This window comes from Choloepus didactylus, chromosome 21 (genome assembly GCF_015220235.1).
Source record: "Choloepus didactylus isolate mChoDid1 chromosome 21, mChoDid1.pri, whole genome shotgun sequence".
In the NCBI taxonomy this organism is placed as follows: Eukaryota; Metazoa; Chordata; class Mammalia; order Pilosa; family Megalonychidae; genus Choloepus; species Choloepus didactylus.
In genome coordinates, this window is record NC_051327.1 from 4,272,108 (window position 1) to 4,296,149 (window position 24,042).

Below are 24,042 nucleotides of genomic sequence, written 5' to 3' on the forward strand. Positions count from 1 at the left end.
CTGAAATCCCCACTTTATCTAAAAATAGAACAATGAATAGTTTCTTTATATCACTTTAAAACTGACGATATCAAACTGAGGATATAACAACTGTGAAAGATCCAACCTTGAGTTTCCATGAGCATCATCCCATTTGTCTACTCAAGTGCCCATGAATCCTGGACAGGTGCTTAGATTTCTCACGTTGCTTTTGGGGTTCCCCATCTGCCCCAGCAAGAATCAGAAGAAAAGCTATTTTCCTTCCTTTCTACTTCATTTCTCCTTGTTTACTTCCCTAGAGGTGGGGTAAGAGTAGGAAGGAAAACATGCTATTTATAAAGAATATATATATTATATATATATATATATATATATATATATATATATATATATATATATATATATATCTTTATGTTCTTGGACTCTAAAAGTTCTTGGTGCAAAGATTCTCTTACAAATGAAGATTAAGAGTCTTCATTTGAGTTTTGGAAATCCCTTAAACTTTAATGTTGATTTTAATTAGGTTTTGTTTTGTATAAAATAGGTGTGTGTATGCATGTGTATGTATGTATGCATTCATTGGAAAGATGATTTGCTTCAGGCCTTAGGCTCCCCTTATCCATAACTCAGCTGCTAAAATATTATGTTCTCATTTTTTTTTATTTGTCTTCCTCTAACAGCACCATCATCTGTAGATGCTTCTGTTCAAACATTCAGAATACTCAGGAATAGGTTCTTGTCCCCACCCTGATAAATGTTACTCTTCCTTATTTTGGGGAGAGAAAATAGGAATTTATTAAATTCTTCTTAGATTTGCACATGCTAAACACACAGGCTACTTACCTAAATCTAAAAAAGAAGGGGACAAATGTTCTCCGTTGGGGGAGTCTTTATTACATAAATATATTTATACACCAAGATATACACACAAGACACACTGGGACATCCCTCTTTGCATCCAGGGGTAGTAGGGAGCAGTCAGAAGGGTCACAGGTTGGAACTGAATCTCATGGCACATTTTTTTCAAGCTCAACTCCTGTTTTATCTGGGTTAGCAAACATCAGGAAGACCTGTTCTAGCGTTATCTGAGTGATGGAATAGTCTTCTAAATGAAATTGCTCTTTGGCTTTCTCCAAAATACCGAAAACCTTTAACAGCAAACAACAAAAAATGCAGTTACTATTGTAAAACTGCCTCCCAACCCCTAACCCAGATGAGCCTCCACCTCAACTTCCTCAAACTCCTATGAAGTTTATGGTAAAGGACAAAAGGCACTGATGGGGAAGGTAAGAAATTAGAAGTAATAGATAATTGAGAAACAGAGAGGAGGCAGTTCTCTGTCCCCATTCTTTGAATGGGCATGGAATATTGGGATTTAAGGGCAGAAATCTCAAGCAGTTGAGCACCAGTGGCCTTTGAAAAGTAGCCTAAATGCTCTGCTCCTCTCATAATGCCAGGCTCCCATTCCACATTTGGATCCCAAATATTTCCCATCATTTCTGGTCTATTAACATGTAATAGAAGGGCATGGCTTCTACATCACCTTTCCCCAGCTATTGTCCTGGCTGGGAATATAGTAGTTAACAATCTTTTGATTCTCCTGGTTTATGACACTCCCTAAGAAAGGAAATATAGGACAGGTAATTAATCTTACAGATTTCATTTTAAATTATTGTATTGCTACACCAATTTAATTATATACAGCAGAGGGCTGAATAATACGCTGTTAATAAGAAAGGAGACACAATCCAAAGGCCCACTGTCTTTGGGATACCTGACATGGATAATTCTTTCAACAGATTTATTCTTGCTGAAATAGTCTTATCTAGACCTCATAGCAATTGTTGAGAGCAGGCTACTCACTTCTTGGCACAGGAAAATTGTCAGTATACTTGCCCAATGTAAAACACTTGAGCCTTCTAAAATTTCTAATGTTATGACAAGAACATCAGAGAATATGAATATGAACTGGGAAGATTTTCCTTCTGATTGTGTATCATGTATTTACATAGTGTTTAGTGAGGGGGAGAGTAGGACAAAACCTCCCCCCATTCTCACGATTATGCAATTTCCATGCTATGTGAAAGAGGAAATCATACATATTAATCATCTTGTTTCTTTTACAAGTGAGTAAGAATCCACGGATGGAACAAAAAGAAATAGACACTTGCAAGGAGAAACAGGAGCAGAGGATTTGTTTACACAAGGGCAACACCACTGGATGCCATGTAAACTGGTAAGATTTAGGAAAAAAATTAATGAATGGCTATGGGCCAAGTGTGGGCTAGCATGAGAGTGTGAAGCCCTTTCACTTATTTTTAATCTCTCTGATTGTCTTTTTTTTATGTACAGTAGAGAGTTGGATTTTACTTGTTAGTCAATCAGAATTTTTTTTCATTTAATGGGGGAGAGTTAAGCATATTTACATTATTGTATGTGCCAATATATTTGGTAGTTTTATACTGTTTATATGTGTATGTATATATACATATATACATGTATTTCCACTATGTGTTGGTTCTCTCTATTTTCACTTAAGGTTTTATTTTTGATAATGGAAGTTTTATATTTTTGTTCTGATGGTTAATTTCATTCCAATACTTTTATACTAATGTCCATGGTCCCTTCTTTTTAGGATACTGTCTTTTGATTCCCTGTTAAGACCAGTACTGAATATGCTGGTAGCCTCTTAGTTGCCTTCCCCAGCATCTAATTTAAAGTACTACCTTTTTATTCTCTGGTAATATCTAAATAGCATACAGTGCTCATGATCTAATTTCCATATATTCTCTGCCATCTTCCACTCATTTGTGAAAACTGTATTTTATATACATTTTAAAAGCATGTATCAATTATGTGATACTCTGTTACCTGGATCCCCTTCATTTAGGCCTAGTTCTTGAGCTAAATATGTTCAATGCTCACCAATAGTTTTTATGCAGAAGTTTATCCAATCATTTCTTAGTTGATCTGAAATTTTGGTTTGTATATTTTTCAGGATGAGTTATGGAAAACAATATTTCCTGAGTTCTTATTTGTTCATAACTATTCATGACCTTTATTTTTGAAGATCATTTCAACTGGTTGTAAAATCCTTGGGTTGCATTTTTATTTTATTGAGTATCTTAAATATTTAACATTTACTCCTAGCATAAAATGTTCTTGTCTCAAAGTCTGAGGTCAATCTAACTTTCTTTTTCTTGTAAGTGACTTGTCTTTTTATCTGGATATCCGAAGGGTCCTCCCCCTTTATTATTAAAACATAATAATTATGTTAGAATATTCCTTGGTATCGATGATCTTGGGAAATGGCTCCTGACATAATCACATAGTTATGCATTCACCACCACAATCTAAAAGAGAATATTTCTACTTCTTCCAAAAAAGAAAGAAGAAAAGAAAAAAGAAATCCCAGGTCCTTTCCATATATCACCCTCTTATTGACATTTAGCTTTGGTATATTGTGTTTGTTACAATTAATGAAAGAATATTACAATGTTACTGATAACTATAGACATTAGTTTGCATTAATTCTATTTTTTCCATATACCATCCCATTTTTAACACCTTGTAATAGTGACATATATTTGTTCTCGTTCATGTAAAAACTTTCTTATATTTGTATAATTAACCACCATCATTATCTCCTCTAGGTTTTGTAAAGTTATACTGTCCCAGTTTTATCCTGTATCTTTCCTTCTGGTGAAATACATGCTCTGAGCCTTCCTCTTTCAACCATGTTCACACTCAGCTTTGTTCATTATACTTAAAATATTGGGCCACCATCACACAGTATTTTGCTATTCATTTCTGAACCTTTCACCAATCTTGTTAAACATTCTGTACTCCTTAAGCATCAAATGCCCAATCTCTACTCTCTTTCTATCTCCTGATAACCTGTGTTCTCAAATTTAACTCTCAGAGTTTGCTCATAATAATTCATTTGGTGAGACCATACAGTATTTGTCCCATTATTTCTGTTTTTTTTTCACTCAACATAATGTCCTCAAGGTTCATTCACCTCATTGCATGCATCATGACTTTATTCTGTCTTACAACTACATAATATTCCAGCATATGTATATACCACAGTTTGTTTATCCACTCATCTGTTGATGGACATTTGGGCTGTTTGCATCTATTGGCAATCAATAATGCTGCTATAAACATCAAAGTGCAAATGTCTGTTCATGTCCCTGCTTTCAGTTCTGAGTATATATTGCTGGATCGTATAGCAATTCTATTCTTAGCTTCCTGAGGAACCACCAAACTGCCTTCCAGAGCAGCTGCACCATTCTACATTCCCATCAACAGGGAATAAATGTATCTATTTTTCCACATCCTATCCAGCACTTGTAGTTTTCTATTTTTTTGATAAAGGCCATTCTAGTAGTAGATGTGAGTTGGTATCTCATTGTGGTTTTGATTTGCATTTCCCTAATAGCTAGTGAAGTTGAGCATCTTTTCATATGCCTTTGAGTCATTTGTATTTCTTCTTTGGAAAAATGTCTATCCATGTCTTTGGCCCATTTTAAATTAGATTGTCCTTTTGTTGTTGGGTTGTAGAATCTCTTTATATATTCTGGATATTAAACCTTATTGGAAATGTGGTTTCCAAATATTGTCTCCCATAGAGTAGGCTGCCTTTTTTACCTTCCTGTAAAGCCCTTTGACACTGCTTCATTCTTTATTACATCTTTCCTTCTGCCAGCTTTTGGGTTAGCTTGCTCCTCTTTTCCTAGATTCTCAAGGTGTCAATATAATTTATTATTTTGAGATATTTCTTCTTTATTAATATAGTCCTTTACAACTATACATTTTACTCTTAGCACTGCTTTTGCTGAATCCCGTAAGTATGACTTTTTTGTATTTATTTATTTTTCTTTATGTATCATTTTGATTCCCATTTTCTTTCCTTTTCTGTGTATTTTAAAAGTTATTTTCTTAGTGGTTAATTTGGAGAGTACAGTTAACATCTTAAATTTATAACAAACTTGTTTGGATAATACCAACTTAGCTGCAAGAGTATATTACCCCTCTGGTTCCATTCATTTCCATCCTTCCCTGTTTATGTTATTGTCAGAGATTACATCTTCATATACTGTGTACCTTTTAATATAGATTTATATTTTTATATGTATTTACTTTTTATATCATATCAGGAAAAAAGAAAAAAAAATAGGGTAGCACATCATAAGTGTAATAATACTAGCTTTCAGCTTTACCTTTTGTTACCTTATCAATGGTTGTTTTTTCTGGCATTGAGTTACTGTCTGTCCTTTCTTTCCAGCATGAAGGACTCCCTTTAGAATTTCTTGCAGGGACAGCTACTTGTAACAAACTCCCTCAGCTTTTGTTTATCTGAAATGTCTTAATTTCTCCCTCATTTTTGAAGGATAATTGCTGGATAGAGAATTCTTGGTTGATTATTTTTTTTCTAGCACTTTACATATGTTGCCACATTGCCAGCTGGCCTCCATAGTTTCTGATTTGATATTAGCTGTTAATCTTATTGAGGATTCTTGTACATGATGAGCCACATGTCTTGTGCTGCTTATAGATTCTTTATCTTTGTTTTTCACCAATTTGACTATGTTGTGTCTTGGCATGATCTCTTTATGTTTGTCCTACTTGGAGTTTATTGAGATTCTTGAGTGTATAGATTCATGTCTTTTATATAATTTGGGAAGTTTTGGCAATTATTTATTCAAATATTTTTCTGCCCCCCCCCCCCCCTTCTGTGATTTACATGCTGCTTTGGTAGGTATGCTTTATGGTGTCTCATATGTCTCTCAGGCTTTGTTTATTTTTCTTCATTCTTTTTTCCCTTCTGCTCCTCAGATTGGATAATATCTATTGTCTTATCTCCAAGTTCGCTGATTATTTTTCTGCCCCCCCCCAAACCCCTCCAGTTCAGTACAAATTTTAGAATTGGTACTTTTTATCTCCTGAATTTCCTCATGGTTCCTTTTATAATTATTAACTTTTTATTGACATTCTCTATTTATTCATACATTGTTATCTTGATTTCCTTTAATTATTTTCTCATGGCTTCCTTTAGCTCATTGAGCATGTTTAAGACAGTAGATTTAACATCTCTGAATAGTAAATTCCAATGTCTGGACTTCTTTAGAGATGTTTTCTGTCCAATTACTTTTTTTCCTGTGAATTGGTCATACTTTCCTGTTTCTTTGTATTCCTTTTAATCCTTGGTTGAGAACTGGACTTTCTGAGCATCATAATATGATAACTCTAGGAATTAGATTCTCTTCCTCTCAGGGATTGCTGATTTTTGTTAATTGAGGGCTTCCGTCAAATGTTTGTTTAGTGATTTCTTCAAGCTATATTTTGTTGTGGGTGCTCATTCAGTTTCTGTTCTGTTCTATCTGGGGTCATTTCCTTAAATGTCTGGATCACCTCACTCCAAAATGGGTATAGATCTCTTTAAATATTCCAATAGCCAGTATTAGGGAAGTCACTGGAGTTGGAGGGTTGAGAAACAAAGACAGGAATCCATTCCAGTCTCTTAGGGAATCACTAGACCAAACAAAATGCACAAAACAAAACTTCTGGAGCACAAAGCCCTATTGACCACTTGGGCACCAGCCAGCCTCTGTGGGAAAGTGAACAGCCATCCCCACACCCTACAGCTATGGTGGGGCTGAGGAATGGAGGATGTTTACTGGTTTCTGCATGCCACTCTCTTACCAAATTTCATCAGCCTCTCTCTGCATCAAGGGCTCCCATAGTTGCTATAAGTGTCCATACAGGTTCCAGCGTACAAGATGGTTGACCATGATATTATTTTTTCAGTTTGATGTTGTTACAATGGAGGGAATGACCCCTAAATTTTCTTACTCCAGCATTTTATGTGACATCACTGTCAAAAAATTTTCTTAAATTAGAGTTTTTAAAATTTGTTCTACTCTACTGCTTTGATTTTCTTCTTGGGAGGTTACTTTCACGATTGTGTTGGATTGTCATTGCCTTGCTTCTCTCTCACTTTCTCTTGGATGCTTATCTATATTTGTTTGATATTTTTCTATTAACTCATTTCCAATATCTAGTTCCTTTCTCGTAATTTCTATGTTTTGTGTTTACTCTTTCTATTTAAGTATTTCCGAAATGTTTTCTTCTTCTAAAAATAATCTCCAATGCTCCGTCAGCTGTGTTTTCATATACCTCTGTTTCTACTCATCTAATTTTTTAGCTATCCCAATTGTGATTTAGGATTTTTTTTTCATGATATCTATACCCTTCTTAAATTTTTAAGTTCATATTGAAATGTTAGGTAGTAGTTTTCATTTGCCTTGTGATTTTTTATATCTATGTTCTTTCTTGTCTATTAGGTTTTTCTCCTATCCTCACTTACTTAAAATATTTTTCTGTTAAGTTCAACCACAATCTTTGTAGTTGTCATCTTTAAGTGAGTTGAATTTTTTTATACATTCGGAAGAAGTTTGTTATGCAGGTGGTGGGGTAGGCAGAATAAGTTTCTTAGCATTACAACTCTAGGGATCAGTCCTAAGAGTTTTCTAAGAAACAGAAGTAATATGATGTCTCAGTGTAGAACCTCTTTTAGTACTTTATATTTAACTCCTGTGGTTCTCTCTCAATTCCAGGCCTAAATCAGGGGTGTTTTCCTCTTGAGAGGCTCTGTATTATTTCTCATTGGAGAGAAGATGATACCAACCATCCAATTTTGACAACCTTTAGGGTTCTGCCTTTATGTGGGAGTCTTAGCTTGAGTTACCCAATGCTGCAGATGGTCCAGAGCTTCATCTCTGATCCCAATACAGGAAATCAATTCACATTTTCTTACTGCTCACTCTCATGTCTCAACTGAAACTCATTTTCTTTTGTTTTCATTTCTTTTATTCTCTTTAAATTTTAAATAAGGTTCTCACTTTTGTTTCTGAGACAATTAATGCATCAAAATAATTTTGCTTTAATCTTATACCATTCCAGTTTTATTTTACCATAAGTGCTTTTCAGAGTATAAAATCTTCTATTTGCAGAAGCAGAATAATCTTATTTGTGCATTTTTAGAAAAGAATACATGGTCACATAAATTTCCTTGAGATTACGTAGAATCATGTAACCTAAATATTCCCTGATTACTGTGGTAAGCCCCCTTTTGAAGTGTATATTCCAGTTGACCTTTGCTTGCTTTCTTCTTTTTTAAAATTAATATTCATGTATAGGTCTCATGTCAGTTCTTTCTCAATCTGTCAAATTTACATAGATATTTACTTAAGAATAATATGAGGAAGGACTGGGTAACCATTCTTTAAGTAGAGTTCATTCTTTGGGTAGCTAAATTTGTTAGGATAGCTTACAATAAATAGGTCTTTCTGGTCACAGCTTCTCTTTGTGTTGATTTAGGCACCATATCAAATAAAACCTTGATACAATAAGTACCTAAAAATATTCATGAAATGAATTCATAAGTAAATATTCTACTTAATGGGCCTATCAATCTGCATTTGTCATAGGTACATCATAATCAATCTGACCAAATATAAAGTAATTTTCTTTCCCTCAATCTGCTCCTCCACATATGCTCCACTATCCATTTTTTATCTTTCTTCTGTGCTCCATTCCTACTGTGTAATCAATTATGCTATTTTCCATTGACCAGAAGATAAGCTTCCAACTTCTCAGCCTGACGCACAATGGGAACTTCTGTGATATTTTGCTCAGCCTAAAAAATGGAAACTAACATGCAAATCCAAAATTATTCAAAGCATTTCCATGCCCCTGATTTATGTTTAGAAAAGACAGGTAGGGAACAAAAATAAATAATTGCTGTTTGTGGTACTGTACCATTTAGGCAGATCTAGCCTTGCCAGAGAGAACGAAGCTTAGTGGTTCTTGCTTGCATTTCAAAACTATATCCTGGCTGAGATAGCAAAAGACTGGAGTTACATGCTTAGTGCAAGGAAAAGAAACTTAAAACTTTGCATGGATAATATGTGAAAATGATTGAGATTGTGCTAAAAAATATAAGTCAGTTACATAATTCATATGTAGACCAAAAATACAGAACTGCCTGCCTAGAAGAGCTTGGTGAGAAACATTGTTTTTGTAAAAATTTATGAGCATAACCAGAAATAAATTCATAAGAACAAAAAATTCCTAAAGGAATTCAGTAAGAAAGGTAAATAAATATCAATATCTCACAAGAAATAGTTATAAGAGGCATACAATATGGATACTGAAAAAAAACAAATGTGATTTGACATATATCTAACAAAGTTTGCCCAACCTAATTTACCTGGGAAGGTCGTTGCAATGAAATTTTTAAAATCTTCTAAATGATCCTCATCATTATCAGTCTTGACCTTTGCCTTCAAGATGTAATAATGGCCAAACTTGTTCTTGAGGTGCTGTGCGCTGCCCAAGCACAGGAACTTGCCCTTCACCATGATGGCCAGCCTGGTACAAAGGGCTTCACATTCCTCCATACTAGAAAACAAGATACCAGAATAATGTAATGCTAAAATGTTCTTCTTTGGATGACATTTTATAATTCAAACAGAGCCCAATTTTGTGATTCTCTTTGCAATGGGACTTAGCATTTGCTAATAATAAAGCTCACAGTTGGGAAGTGTAAATTTTTCAAATGCAAAGTAAAAAAGGACTTAATCCTCAAAAGGAACATGTCCTGAACTTCCCACCCTTCTCCTTGTTCCTCTCCTCATTTTTGATTATGCAGCTCAATGAGGATTATTGGCTGTTCCATTATTAGATTAATGAGGAGCGCACATACGCAGGCAGGATCAATGTCCAATATTCCCAGCCAGAAATAATTCCCTTTTCAAGACACTACAACTCCTGCCAAACCTCAAGCAAGCCTTCCACTGAGCCACACCTGTGGGAGGTTAGGATGATGGCTTTGCCAGTTTCACGTGTCCATGTCACTATGTTCCAGAGCAGGTGCCGGGCTACTGGGTCCATGCCAGTTGATGGCTCATCCAGGATGATGACTGAGGGCTTTCCCATTAGTGCAATAGCAGTGCTCAGCCTACGTTTGTTTCCTCCACTTTATGGTCAAGAGAGAAGAGAGAGTAAGTGGGAGAAGAGGAGGCTATCTAAATCAGTTATTCATGGGAAAGAATTAGCACAAACATCAAAATGACAGCATAAGCAAACAATTAACTGGGACACCCACAACCTGCTTAGGTCTGACTTTAACAAGCTGGCAGGCCCAGGTGCAGGTGTACATATCAATTCATTTCTATTTGAAAGGTAGAGGAGTGACTTTGGATTATGTAACTGATTTTAGCAGCATTATCAGTGGCCTTTATTTACTTCTGAGGGTGCCATGGTTTTTCCAAGTACATAAACACCACCATAATTCAAAGGGCCTCACATTCCTCCTTACTTGGGAGACCAGGACAAGGATGTTCCATTTTGAGGTTCAAAAGAACTAGGATTTTGAGTTTCATGTTTACAAGGGGAGATGTGGAACTACACTGATAGGCTTTGGTACTGGCATCTGAAAACTGCCAGGGCATTAGATAATTTCACAGTCAGGTAACTGCACAACAGAGGGGGTTTAGGTGGAGCTGTGGGCATTCATTTCAAACTTCAGGAACATAGGAAGGCACCTCAACATTAGCAGCCTCAACGAAAAGAGCAGCAGCATAATGCCTCACCTGTAGGTGTAGATAAACTTGTCAGCATGGGGCTCCAGATGTAGCGAGTGCAACCAGTTGTTCACATACAGGTGAATCTGGGGCTCAGAGATGCCCCATATTCTGGCATACATGATCATTATTTCCCGACCAGTCAGATACTCCAGCAGGGCGTCAGTTTGAGGACAATATCCAATTCTTGACCTCTCCTGCTTGTGAGAATTGCCTTAGGTAAGGACCCAAGTAATCTATCCCACTGAGCATGCATGGATAAGAGGGAAGACCTGAAGTCCTCTGGGCCAGGTCTCTAAGAGTCCTGCCAAGAATGTTTTCTCTTCTAACTGCACACATTTTGGTCATTGGAGATTACTGGACTGAATTAGAATAATAGGTTCTCTAATTCAGTGTTGATGCTCTTGGGTTGAAGAAGTTAGATATAAAATTCCAGAGTCCATTCAACTTGCGGGCATCTTTATGAGATGCTCCCCTCATTAGTCAGGAATGATAAACGGCACAGCCACTATGGATGTTTTTGTGTTGAACAATCTGCACAACCATGTGTAGGCCTTGTTTTACGGGGAGGCTGATCCAGAAATAAAGTGTTTTCCCACCCACTCTTGGGAGACTATAAGGAATGTTGTTGTGGCAATTAGCCAACCCCTTCTGTGAATTTGTATTCAGGTGCACACAGATCTCATAGTCAGGGAAAAAGCTGAGAATCAAATTTATTTTAAATTTAATTTAGTTATTAATTTATCCCTAGACTTTTGGCAGAAGTAAATTCAAATGCACTCTTTATGCTAGATATCAAATGATTTTCACAAATAATTTTTGAAGGAATATTACCTGCATTCAAATACAATCATGTAAACAAGGAAACAAGATACCATGAATAATGCCAGTAAAATCAATACTCACAAGAACAAATTTGTAATGACTTCATGTTCTAGTTTGCTAATGCTGCAGAATGCAAAACACCAGGGATGGATTGGCTTTTATAAAAAGGGGGTTTATTTGTCTATACAGTTACAGTCTTAAGGCCACAAAGCATCCAAAGTAACACCTCAGCAATCGGGTACCCTCACCGGAGGATGGCCAGTGGTCTCTGGAAAACCTCTGTTAGCTAGGAAGGCAGCTGGCATCTGCTCCAAAGCTCCGGCCTCAAAACGGCTTTCTCCCAGGACGTGACTTTTTAGCAAGCTTGCTTCTCTTCAAAACATCACTCCCAGCTGCACTCTCTTTTTCCCCCTGAGTCAGCTCATTTATGTAGCTCCACCGATCAAGGCCCACCCCGAATGGGTGGGGCCACGCCTCCATGGGAACATCTCATCAAAATTATCTCCCACAGCTGGGTACCAAGTTACCATGAGACCTGAGTTACCTATCATGAGCTGGGTGTTATCTGACCCACCAAGTCATAAAGTTGGGTGTGTACAGCAGCACTCCATCATAAAATGGAAATGGTATATATGAGATAGAGCTTGAGCAGGTCCTGAAGGTACAAGTAAGTTACATGAGGAAGTGGCCCAAATGCTCATGGCCCCCACTCCTTCCACCTTACCTTCTCTTTCCCAGCCCACAGCTATGGCATCTTGGGGAGTTCCTTACAGTCAGTTGACTGAGGAAGAGAAGACTCGGGCCTGGTTTACAGATGGTTCTGCACGATATGCAGGTACCACCCGAAAGTGGACAGCTGCAGCACTGCAGCCCCTTTCTGGGATATCCCTGAAGGACAGTGGTGAGGGGAAATCCTCCCAGTGGGCAGAACTTCAAGTGGTGCACCTGGTTGTTCACTTTGCTTGGAAGGAGAACTGGCCAGAGGTGCGTCTGTATACTGATTCCTGGGCTGTTGCTGATGGTTTGGCTGGATGGTCAGGGACTTGGAAGGAACATGATTGGAAGATCGGTGACAAAGAAGTCTGGGGAAGGGGTATGTGGATAGACCTTTCTGAGTGGGCAAACAACATGAAGATATTTGTGTCCCATGTGAATGCTCACCAGAGGGTGACTTCAGCAGAAGAAGGTTTTAATAACCAAGTGGATAAAATGACCCGTTTGGTGGATACCAATCAGCCTCTTTCCCCAGCAACTCCTGTAATTGCCCAATGGGCTCATGAACAAAGTGGTCATGGTGGTAGGGACGGAGGTTATGCATGGGCTCAGCAACATGGACTTCCACTCACCAAGGCCGACCTGGCCACAGCCACTGCTGAGTGTCCAATCTGCCAGCAGCAGAGACCCACACTCAGTCCCCGATATGGCGCCATTCCTTGGGGTGATCAGCCTGCTACCTGGTGGCAGGTTGATTACATCGGACCACTTCCATCATGAAAAGGGCAGCGATTTGTTCTTACTGGAATAGACACATACTCCGGATATGGGTTTGCCTTCCCTGCACGACATGCTTCTGCCAAAACTACAATACGTGGACTTACAGAATGCCTCATCCACCGTCATGGTATTCCACACAGCATTGCTTCTGACCAAGGAACCCACTTCACAGCAAATGAAGTGAGGGGATGGGCACATGCTCATGGAATTCTGTGGTCTTACCATGTTCCCCATCATCCAGAAGCAGCTGGGTTGATAGAATGGTGGAATGGCCTATTGAAGACTCAATTACGGCGCCAACTAGGTGGCAATACCTTGCAGGGCTGGGGCAGTGTTCTCCAGGAGGCTGTGTATGCTCTGAATCAGCGTCCACTCTATGGTGCTGTTTCTCCCATAGCCAGGATTCATGGGTCCAGGAATCAAGGGGTGGAAACAGGAGTAGCACCACTCACTATCACTCCTAGTGATCCACTAGGGAAATTTTTGCTTCCTGTCCCTGCAAGTTTAAGCTCTGCTGGTCTACAGGTCTTGGTTCCAAAAGGAGGAGTGCTTCCACCAGGAAACACAACAATAATCCCATTGAACTGGAAGTTAAGGCTGCCACCTGGCCACTTTGGGCTTCTTATGCCTCTGAATCAACAGGCAAGTAAGGGGATTACTGTACTGGCTGGGGTGATTGATCCTGACTATCAAGGGGAAATAGCACTGCAACTACACAATGGAAGTAAAGAAGAGTTTTCCTGGCATACAGGAGATCCCCTGGGGCGTCTCTTAGTACTACCATGCCCCGTGATTCAAGTCAATGGAAAACTGCAACAACCCAATCCAGGCAGGACTACCAATGGCCAAGAAACTTCAGGAATGAAGGTTTGGGTCACCCCACCAGGCAAAGAACCACGGCCAGCTGAAGTGCTTGCTGAGGGTAAAGGGAACATGGAATGGGTAGTGGAAGAAGGTTGTGATAAATATGAACTACGGCCACGTGACCAGTTACAGAAACGAGGACTATGATGATATGAATATTTCCTCCTCGTTTTGTGATGATTATGTTGGTATTTGTCTGTGAAGAAAATATTTTTGCTTTCTTCTCTGTCTTATCCCCTTATCATATGTCATAAGCTGTAACGTTCATTTTGGAGGTATGGTTTTAGGTGATGTGTATGACTGCCAAGTTGACAAGGGGTGGACTGTGATGGTTGGGTTCATGTGTCAACTTGGCTAGGTGGCCTAGCTGTCTGGTCAAGCGGGCACTGGCCTGACGATTCCTGTGAGGCTATTTGAGGCTGGTTGGTTTGTTGGATCATCAGTCAATTGACAGCAGCTGACTGATGACTCATCAAGGGGTGTGCTTCCACAGTGAGAGAATGCAATTGGCTGGATTTGGTCCGGGTGATCAGTTGGAGGCTTATAAGCCGGACGGTTAGAGAACCTTCACTTCTTCTTCAGCTGCTCAGTGAAGCTTTTCCTGGGGAGCTCGTCGAAGTTGCCAGTTCGTTTCCTGAGGAGTTCGTCAAAGTTGTCGGTTCGTTTCCTGAGGAGTTCTTCAAAGTTGCCGGTTCGTTTCCTGAGGAGTTCGTCCAAGTTGTCGGTTCGTTTCCCGAGGAGTTCGTTGGACGTCTTCCTTGGAGTTGACAGCTTGTTGACGGCTCTGCAGAATTTGGACTCGTGCGCTCCTGCAGTTGCGTGAGTCACTTTTACAATTTGATAATAAGAGACATCTCTCATTGATTCTGTTTCCAAGGAGAACCCTAACTAATACACTTCATATATTAAGATTAGCAGTCCAGATGAGAAAATAATTATGCTTAATATGTTTAAATAAATTTTGAAGGCTTGAAAATATCTTATGAATGAGGAAAGTATAAATTGTCACCTAGAAGTTTATATCATCTAAAAATAAAAAATAGTGATGTGTTAAAAATTCCATGAATGCATTTAACAGCAGATTAGTCACAAGGGAGTAAATAATACTTAGCTTGGAGATAGATCGTAAGAAATGTAGAATGCAGCACAAATCACTATGAAAGTGATACTGAAAGATAAGGACTGATAGACTAATGCATGTCAAATTGGAGTTCAAATGGACTGAAATAAAGGAGCACAAGAAAATAATAGATGAAAATTATCCAGAACCAATTAAGGATATAAACTGATAAATTCAGGAATCTAAAGAAATCCTAAGCAGGATAGATTTTTTAATAGATCCATACTTAAGTACTTCCTGTTGAAACTTGTGAAAAACAAAGAGAAAATTTACAAAGCAGCCATAGGAAAAAGAAAGTATCTATATAGGAGTGTCAGACTGACATCTGACTTTTCAAAAGCAGTGATGGAAGATAGACGATAGCTAAACAACACCTCCAATATGTAAAAATAAAATAAATGCAAACCTTATGGTCTAAGAAAAGTGAAAATATCTTTCAAGAATAAGAGTGAAATAAAGGCGTTGTCAGAAAAATAAAATCTGAATGAAAAATTTTCCCTCTGATAGAAAAGGGGAAAGATGTCTGACATTGCCATTTCTATTCAATGCTGACTAGACAATGCAATAAATCTGGGGGAGTGGGGGTGGGGCGGGGAGGGAATTACAAGTATTTGAAAGGAAAATAAACCTTTTTATGGCAATTTAATTTATAGATAAACTAATAGAATTTAGAGAATTTATCAAGGTTGTTGACTGCAAATTCAATATTTAATTGCATTTTTTGACCATCAATAAGTAATTAAAAATAAAATTAAAAATTCCATTTACAACAATATTAAAATGTAAAATAAACAGCAATAAATTGCACTTAATAGTTATGGTTTCTTGATCTTATATATGGAGAGCTAACTGAATTCTTTTATTAGTGAAAAATTCTTACAAAATTATAAAAGTATTATTTTGGGACATTCAATAAGAGCCAAATACATTATAGATATGATGTCAGTATTTCTGGAATCCCATTCAAAATTGCAGCTTTTTTTATAAAGACAAATTGATTCTTAAATTCATCTATAATTTTAAAGGGACAAGAATAACCAAGATGATATTGAAGAATGAAGTTTTTAATATTTCATATTTTGATTTATTATAAAGCTACATTAATTAAGAAAGTGTGGTACTGGTGCAAGGATGGAAAAATATATCCATGGAAGATAACAGAGTCCAGAAACTGACCCACATTTATTTCACACTTGATATTTGATAAAATTGATACTGCAAAATTCATGGGTCAAGGAGAGAGAGCATTTCAACAAAAGATCCTAAGTTAATTTGCTATCCATATGTTGAAAAAAGAATGATTTTTGATCTTTATATCACACCACAGTTTACAGATGGATTGTAGATCTAAATGTTAAAGCTAAGCCAAAAAATTTGCAGATGGTAACAAAGGAAATTTAAGTTTTAATTTGAATTTAGGGTAGGTGAGGAATTCTTAAACAGGATACACAAAAAAATGATCATAGAGATTACAGACCATTGAAATTATAAACTTCTTTTCATCAAAAGAAAAATAATTCTACAAGAAAATTACAAAAAAACCAAATAACTCAATAGAAAAAGGGGCAAAATAGTTGAACAGCCATGTTACTAAATAGGATATCCTCATTTCCAACAAATGTTTGATAATAAATTCAACCTCATTCATCAGGTAAAAGAAAATGAAAACCACTGAAAAGCCAACACAATTTCTAAGATGAGAAAATCTGGAAGACTGACAACACAGAATGATGTCCAATGATAGAAACTGTCATCCATTGCTGGTGGGAGAAGTTTTGGTAGAGCCCCTTTGACAATATTACCTGGACCCCCAAGTCATCATGCTTCTCACATCTTAGTAATAGAGTCTAACCTTGCGGATGTTTTTGATGATGCTAAAGCCATCAATGAATACATCCCCAGAGGTAACAGTCTTTTCTCCAGTCAACATTTGGAAGGTTGAGGTTTTCCCAGCTCCATTAAATCCAAGCAATCCAAAGCACTCCTCCTTTTGGACTGCAAAGGAGATATTTTTCACAGCCAGGATGGCTGGACGCTTAAAATATATCTGAAAAAATCCAGAAAACACAATATAGTTAAGACTACATATAGATCAAATACACTCACCTCAGACCCCTATGGGCCACTACCTGGGACAGTTTCCCTACAAGAGCTCTTCTATTCTACTGGGGGAACACACGTAGATCTTTAAGAACCATGGAGACCCCTTGACACCAATAACATATTCATAAGTGGGGACAAGGCCAGCATAATGTTGGGCTTTTAATGATGTTACCTTTTTGAGTTCCTTAACAAGCACTGGAACATTCAGAAACTCATGAGGCTGCTCCAGGATTCTCTTCCTTTCCTTTTCTACATCTTGATCTTCAGATTCTCCAGATAATTCCTTGGACACTATATCCTTTATTTTAAAGATAAGAACCATAGAGGGGGATGGTCTTTAGACATCTGACTAAACTGGGTGGACTGAGGAAAGCTAAATTGGGAGATAATCTCAAAGATATCAAAACAGAATATTTAAGCCATTTCCATGGGACTTCGTGAATATCACCTTAGCTCTCAGATACAAACTTGACAGAGGTTTGAAGAATGAATAGTTCACCAGAAGATTGAGGGTGGGAGCAGAGGAGAGGGAAAGGGCATTCCACTAATATATAGAGTATGAATTAACACATGATGTGTACTTCAAATCTTTAGAAGACAGGAGTTAAAGCATTCAGGGAAATGGTTTTCATGATCTAGATCCTTAAAAAGTAGGGTAGGGGAGCTCTCAAAAACACAGTCCTGCATTTGTAATCATAATTTTTGACAAGATTAAAAGGGAAGGGGAGCTAGGGAAATAGGTAAGGCTTCACCAGACTTTCCCAAAGTAACTCATTGGACTCTATGACTTATATTTTCAAGATAAATATAGAAATGTGAATGTTCTTTAGTCATCTTGAGTAGAGCAAGTGGCTTCAGGAAACTGATCTCAATGTATTAGAAGAGAAAGTTAGAGTATTTTTAAGCTTTTTGGTCCAATCACTTCAGAACATATTGATCTTTGCTTTCCACAGTTCAAGAAATTAAGATTATATAGTCTGTTTTGCCAGAATTGGAAACCTCATGAAAAATTGAAGCCACATAGAGATACTTTATTAAATCAGTCATAATTTGTTACAATCAGAATATGTTCAGCGTGCCAAAGAGTAAAGAAATATTAACTCTTCCTTTTATGAGCAAGAGAGGAAAGCCAGTAAGGCTTTAGATAGAAGAATTTGGAGACTTCCAGAATGGCAATATGAGGAGATCCATGGACTCATGCCCCAGCAAAACCAGTGAAAGTTATTTTTAATAATAACCATTTAAAGTCTCTGAAAATAGTCCTATGGGCATACAGAAAATGAAGAAACATTTATTCTAGAAGCTCTGCTAAAACTCAGAACAGTGAAAGCCCTTGGCATTTGGACTGCAACTCACACCCTCTCTCCCTGCCTCTCAGTCCAGTGTGATGGAACTCCACTCCAGGTGGTGCAGCCAAGAACACATCTACTTCCCCTAGCTTCCATTGTAGGGCTATGATATCTTCCCAGAAGGGGAAGAATGTCAGCATTACTCTTCCCACCCTCCAGCTACTAGTTCCAGAGGTTAAGTTCTGGGGATCCTTCACTTTTCCACTTATCCCCTACTAGGGGGTGGAAGCTCTAACGTTGGGCATGGTGTCCTACACTATAGACCTGATTGCCCTCACCCTAACTCATTCTTAGGGCAGAGGCTCCACACCAGGAAAGGTAAGCCAAGAAGACCGGAGGATATTCCCTCTTCTAAGCACCCAGCTCCTAAAGCATGTCCCCACTCCCACTTCCAGAGCCATGAGTCAGAGATTTTTTTCCCAGGGGAAGTCACTTTGTGAAACATAGAGCTCCTACTCTCTTCCCAGAGGAAAGGACTTTATTTGAAACAATGGGTGAGGAAGCTCAAGCCTAAAGAAGCTCTAAAAAAACAATGGGAGGAAAGATAGACTTGGACTGTATAACTCAGTGAAACCTAGAGGGCTCAGCAATTGTGATAAAATGTACAAATATGTTTTTTCATGAGGGAGAACAAATTAATGTCAACCTTGCAAGGTGTTAAAAAAAGGGAGGTATTGGGGGAAAATACAATCAATGCAAACTAGAGACTATAATTAACAGAAACATTGTATAATGCTTCCTTTAATGTAACAAAGGCAATATAACAAAGCTAAATGCATATAAGAGGGGGACATATGGGAGCTGTATGGGACTCTTGGCATTGGTGATGTTGTCTGACTCTTTATTCTACTTTATTTTAATGCTATCTTTCCTTTTGTTGCTTTCTAGCTGTCATGCTTTTTCTCTTTCTTCTTCTTTTGCCTCTCTACCTTCTTTGACTCTTCCTCCTTCTTTGTGGAAGAAATGTGATGGTGGTAAATACATAAATACGTGACTATACAGGGAACCATCGATTGTTTACTTAGGACAGAATGTATGGTGTGTGAACAAAGCCATCTTAAAAAAAATGGGTTGATGAAAAAATCTTGAGGGCACTATATTGAGTGAAATAAGTCAGACACATGAGGACAAATATTGCAGGGTCTCACTGATATGAACTAATTATAATATGCAAACTCATAGACATGAAATACAAGTTACCAGGATATAGAACAAGGCTAAAGAATGGGGATGGTTGCATATTATGAGCAGAATGTTCAGGTAGGTTGAACTTAAATGTTTGGAAATGGACAGAGATGATGGTAGCACATTGTGAGAATAACTAACAGTGCTGAATGGTGTGTGAATGTGGCGGAAAGGGGAAGCTCAGAGTCATGTCTGTCACCAGAAGGAAAGCTGGAGGTTAAAAGATGGAAATGTATAAAACAATGACTCTTGTGGTGGGTAATGTCCATGATTTAACTGTACAAATATTAGAAATTTCTCTCAAGAACCAGAACAAATGTATGACACTATTCTATTAACTAACTAGAAGTTAATAATTCAGGGGCATATAGAGAAAAATATATATACCTATTACAAACTACATACTACTTAGTAGTATTTTAACATTCTTTCATCAACAGTAACAAATGTAGTGTACCAATACTAGGAGTCAATAATGGAGGGGGGCTGGTTAGGGGTATGGGAAGATTTGAGTTTCCTTTTTTTGTCTTTATTTCTTTTCTGGAGTAATGAAAATGTTCTAAAAATTGAAAAAAATTAATTGTGGTGATGGATGCACAGCTGTATAATGGTACTGGGGGCAATTGATTGTACACTTTGGATCTTTGGACAATTGTATGGTGTGTGAACAATCTCAATTTTAAAAAATGAAAAAAAAACAATGGGGATTTTTGGTGGAAATAAGCAATTAAGAGGAGACTGGTAGCTTCATTAGAGTATTAAGCTAAACCATAGTCTTGCTAGTTTACTAAAGAGAACCAGTAAAAGAGAGAACTAAGAGGAGACCTCCCAGCATGAGAATAAACCTCAACCACTGACCTCAAACTATCTCTGCAATAGATCTTGCATTTATTTGCCAGTGGAGCAATTTATGCCCTAGGGCATTGTTGAAAACAATAGTAAAACAAACAAGGGATTAGTACAGTTTAACAGCTGGGTGTGGTTAGGGAAAGACACGGTTAAAGAGAGCTCTGCAAAAACTACTGTCACTCCAGAGTGACTGCACCCATGTCCAGGGCTGCACCCTCTGAGGAGTAACCTCAGAGGCTTCACATTGCAAGGGAAATAGAATTCATTAAAACAGTCTGGTTAGTCAATAAACAGATAAACAGATAAAAAGGCAAACAGCAAGTCTCCAGAGAGACAGTAACACACATTTACTAATATATATTACTGAAAAGATCCAGATTTCAACAAAAAAATTATGAGATATGCAAAGAAACAGGCAAGTGTGACCTGTACCCAGGAATAAAGCAGACAAGAGAAACTGAATGTGAGAACAACCAGATATTAGACTTAACAAGGAATTCAAAGTAGCCATTACAGATATGTTCAAATAACTAAAGGAAGCAATGCTTCATGTAACAGAGGAAGGTATGATAACAATATCTCTCAAATAGATATTGTTATCATATCTATATGATATGATATATAGATATCAATAGGAGATAAAAACCATAAAAAAGGAACCAAATGGAAATTACATAGTTTAAAAGTACAATAACTGAATTGAAATTTCATTACAGGGGCTCAATAGTAGGGTTGAACTGGTCAAAGAAAAAATTAGCAAACTTAAAGATAGATAGAAAGAGTGTATGCAATTCAAAGAACAGAGAAAAAAAGAGAATGCTGAAAAATGAAGAGCCTCAGAAAAATGTGGAAAACTATTAAGTACACTAAAATATGCATAATGGAAATGCCAGATGAAGAGAGAGAAAAAGGAGCAGAAAAATTTTCAAAGAAATAAGGGCTGAAAATTACCCAAATTTGATGAAAACTATCAACTGGCACATCCAAGAAGATCAATGAACACCAAATAAGATAAATACAAAGAGTCCCAAATGCAGGCTTATCATAGTGAAAATGCTGAAAACCTGAGAGAAGGAGAAAATCTTGAAAGCAGCAAGGGAAAAAAAAACACTTGTCAATTATAAGAGAACCACAGTAAGGTTAATGGCTGACTTCTTATTGGAAACAATGGAGGTCAGAAGGCAGTGGGGTAACATATTCATCTGAGATCCGAGGATCCTATATCCAGCAAAACTGTATCTAAAAAGTGAACACAAGATAAAGACATTCCACGATAAGCAAAAACAGGCATTGTTTTTGTTAACAGACCTACCTTATAGGAAATAGTAAAGGAATTTGTTCAGGATGAAGCAAGTGACACTAGGCATAATTTGAATCCATGCAGAAAAACAAAGAGCACTAGTAAAGATAATTATATAAGTATAAAAAATGGTATAAATTCATATTTATTCTCCTTTATTAACTGACAATATAATTATATAAAACTATTTGTATATAATTTTATTGTTGGGCCTATAACACATAGAAATGTAATATACTTGCCAATAATAGAACAAAGGACATGGGTGGGAGCAAAGCAGTATTGACCAAGGAAATCACACTAGATGGCAACACTAATTCTATATTATTGGAAGCCTTTTAAAGAAAAGAAACTGGAAGCCGTAAGTCAGAGAAAGCTAAAGGAGGAGCCAGAAGTCAGAAGTCAGTGGAAACTGGAAGAGCAGACTCAAGGAGAGAGAGAGAGAGAGATTACCATGCGATGGGAGGCAGAGATGCAAACCAAGGAACCCCAAGGATTGCAACAGCCAGCACCAGAATGGCACAGACTTCTTGGAGAAAGCATAGTCTAACTGGTGCCAATAAATAAATACTCACTGTTTAAGCCAACTACTTGTGTGGTATTTGTCATGGCAGCCTGGCAAACCAAGATGGACATTTTTTTTAATGTCCCTAACAACAAATCCCCAAACTACCTGAAGTAAAAATGACAGAATGAAGGGAAGAAAAGACAATTCAACAATAATAGCTGGAGACTTCAATAATTAATCGAACAACCAGGCAGAAAACTTGAACACCACAATAAACCAACTATACTAACATATATCTATAAGACTCTACTCAACAACAGCAGAATATGCATTTTTTCTCAAATGCACATAGAACTCTTTCCAGGGTAGACCATATGCTAGTTTATAAACCAAACAAATAAATTTACAAGGACTGAAATTATACAAAGTACATTCTCTGACCATAATGGAATTAAACTAGTCATCAATAACAAAGAAATCTGAGAAACAACAAATATGTGGAATTTAAATAACACACTCCAAGATAATCAATGGGTCAAAGATGAAATCACAAGGAAAATTAGAAAATACTTTAAGATGAAATGAACATGAAGATCCAACATTACAAAACTTATGGGATGCAGTGAAGTCATTCTTAGACAGTGAAGTCATTCTTAGACTTTTTTAGCTTCTCTTATATTTAATAAAGAAGAAAAATCTCAACACAAAAAAATCCAACCTTCCACCTTAACACACTGGGAAGAGAAGAGCATACTAAACCTTAAGCAAGCAGAAATAATAAACATTGGCATAAAAATAGAAAAATAGAGAAAATCAGTAAACCCAAAAGTTGGCTCTTTGTAAAGAATGACAAAATCGAAACTTCAGTTAAAATGACCAAGGTCAAAACAGATAATACCCAAATTGCTAGAATCAGAAACAAGAGAGGAAACATTACTACTGACTTTATTGGGAAAAAAAAAAGGATTATAAAGGAATACTATGAACAACTGTTTGCCAATAAATTAGATGACTTAAACGAAATGGAAAAATTCCTGAAAGACACAAACTACTGAACCTGATTCAAGAAGAAATAGAAAATCTGAATAGAAATATAACAAGGGGAGAGAGACAGAGTTGGAGAATCAGAGAACATCACTAAATAGATATTCTGAAACCCTTGGCACAAGTGGACAAATCAGAGCCTTCTAGGGGATTTGGAAGCCAGGCACTTCCTGAATGGGCTTTGAAGGAGAGCTTCTGGAGAAGTCTATGGATGTGTGTTTTCTCTGAATTAGGGCCTTGGTTGCTATTACTTAGCAGGGAAGTCAGTCAGGAAGAAGAGCTGGATTTAAATTGGGGGAAGTAAAAACAAGCTGGACTCCGTTGGCATCTCGTGTCTGTTTCTCAAGGCCACTAAGCACAATGATTTTAAGAGTGCAATGGTTGCAACCTCACTTCTGCCTTCCAAATCTCATGTGAATTTCTCTCTTAGTCAACTTTAAACTGGAGCAATAAAGGGAACTCTGGAAAATATGGATATAGCTTAGCAAATTTGGCATCATGCTTGGACATATCAGAGTCAAATTGCTGGAAACTAAAGGTTGAGAGAAACTCTTGAAATAGCCAAAGAGAAGCAACATATTATATACTAGAGAACAATTTAAATGAATGCTGATTTCTCATCTGAATTAAGGCAGGCTAGAAGACCATGAAATGACATTCTTAGAATGCTGGGGAAAAAAAAAAAGAAAAAAAATCTATCAACTCACATTTCTATAAAAGCAAAAATACCTTCAAAAGAATCAAGATTCATGAAAATATTTTCAGATAAA

The 24,042-nt window shown here is 37.2% G+C and overlaps 1 protein-coding gene across 1 annotated transcript in view; it reads right to left on the reverse strand.

The window, feature by feature from the left end:
- Positions 1 to 986: 986 nt before the first annotated feature.
- LOC119518036 (ATP-binding cassette sub-family A member 3-like) overlaps positions 987 to 24,042 on the reverse strand; it is a 204,228-nt gene continuing 181,172 nt past the window's right edge. Inside the window, exons 24-30 of the mRNA XM_037815141.1 lie at positions 17,210 to 17,335; positions 16,787 to 16,981; positions 10,641 to 10,828; positions 9,854 to 10,024; positions 9,257 to 9,447; positions 1,523 to 1,596; positions 987 to 1,127 (exon numbers count right to left, since the gene is read on the reverse strand). Of these exons, the coding sequence (XP_037671069.1) occupies positions 987 to 1,127; positions 1,523 to 1,596; positions 9,257 to 9,447; positions 9,854 to 10,024; positions 10,641 to 10,828; positions 16,787 to 16,981; positions 17,210 to 17,335 (1,086 nt within the window). The remainder of the gene's footprint in view (positions 1,128 to 1,522; positions 1,597 to 9,256; positions 9,448 to 9,853; positions 10,025 to 10,640; positions 10,829 to 16,786; positions 16,982 to 17,209; positions 17,336 to 24,042) is intronic.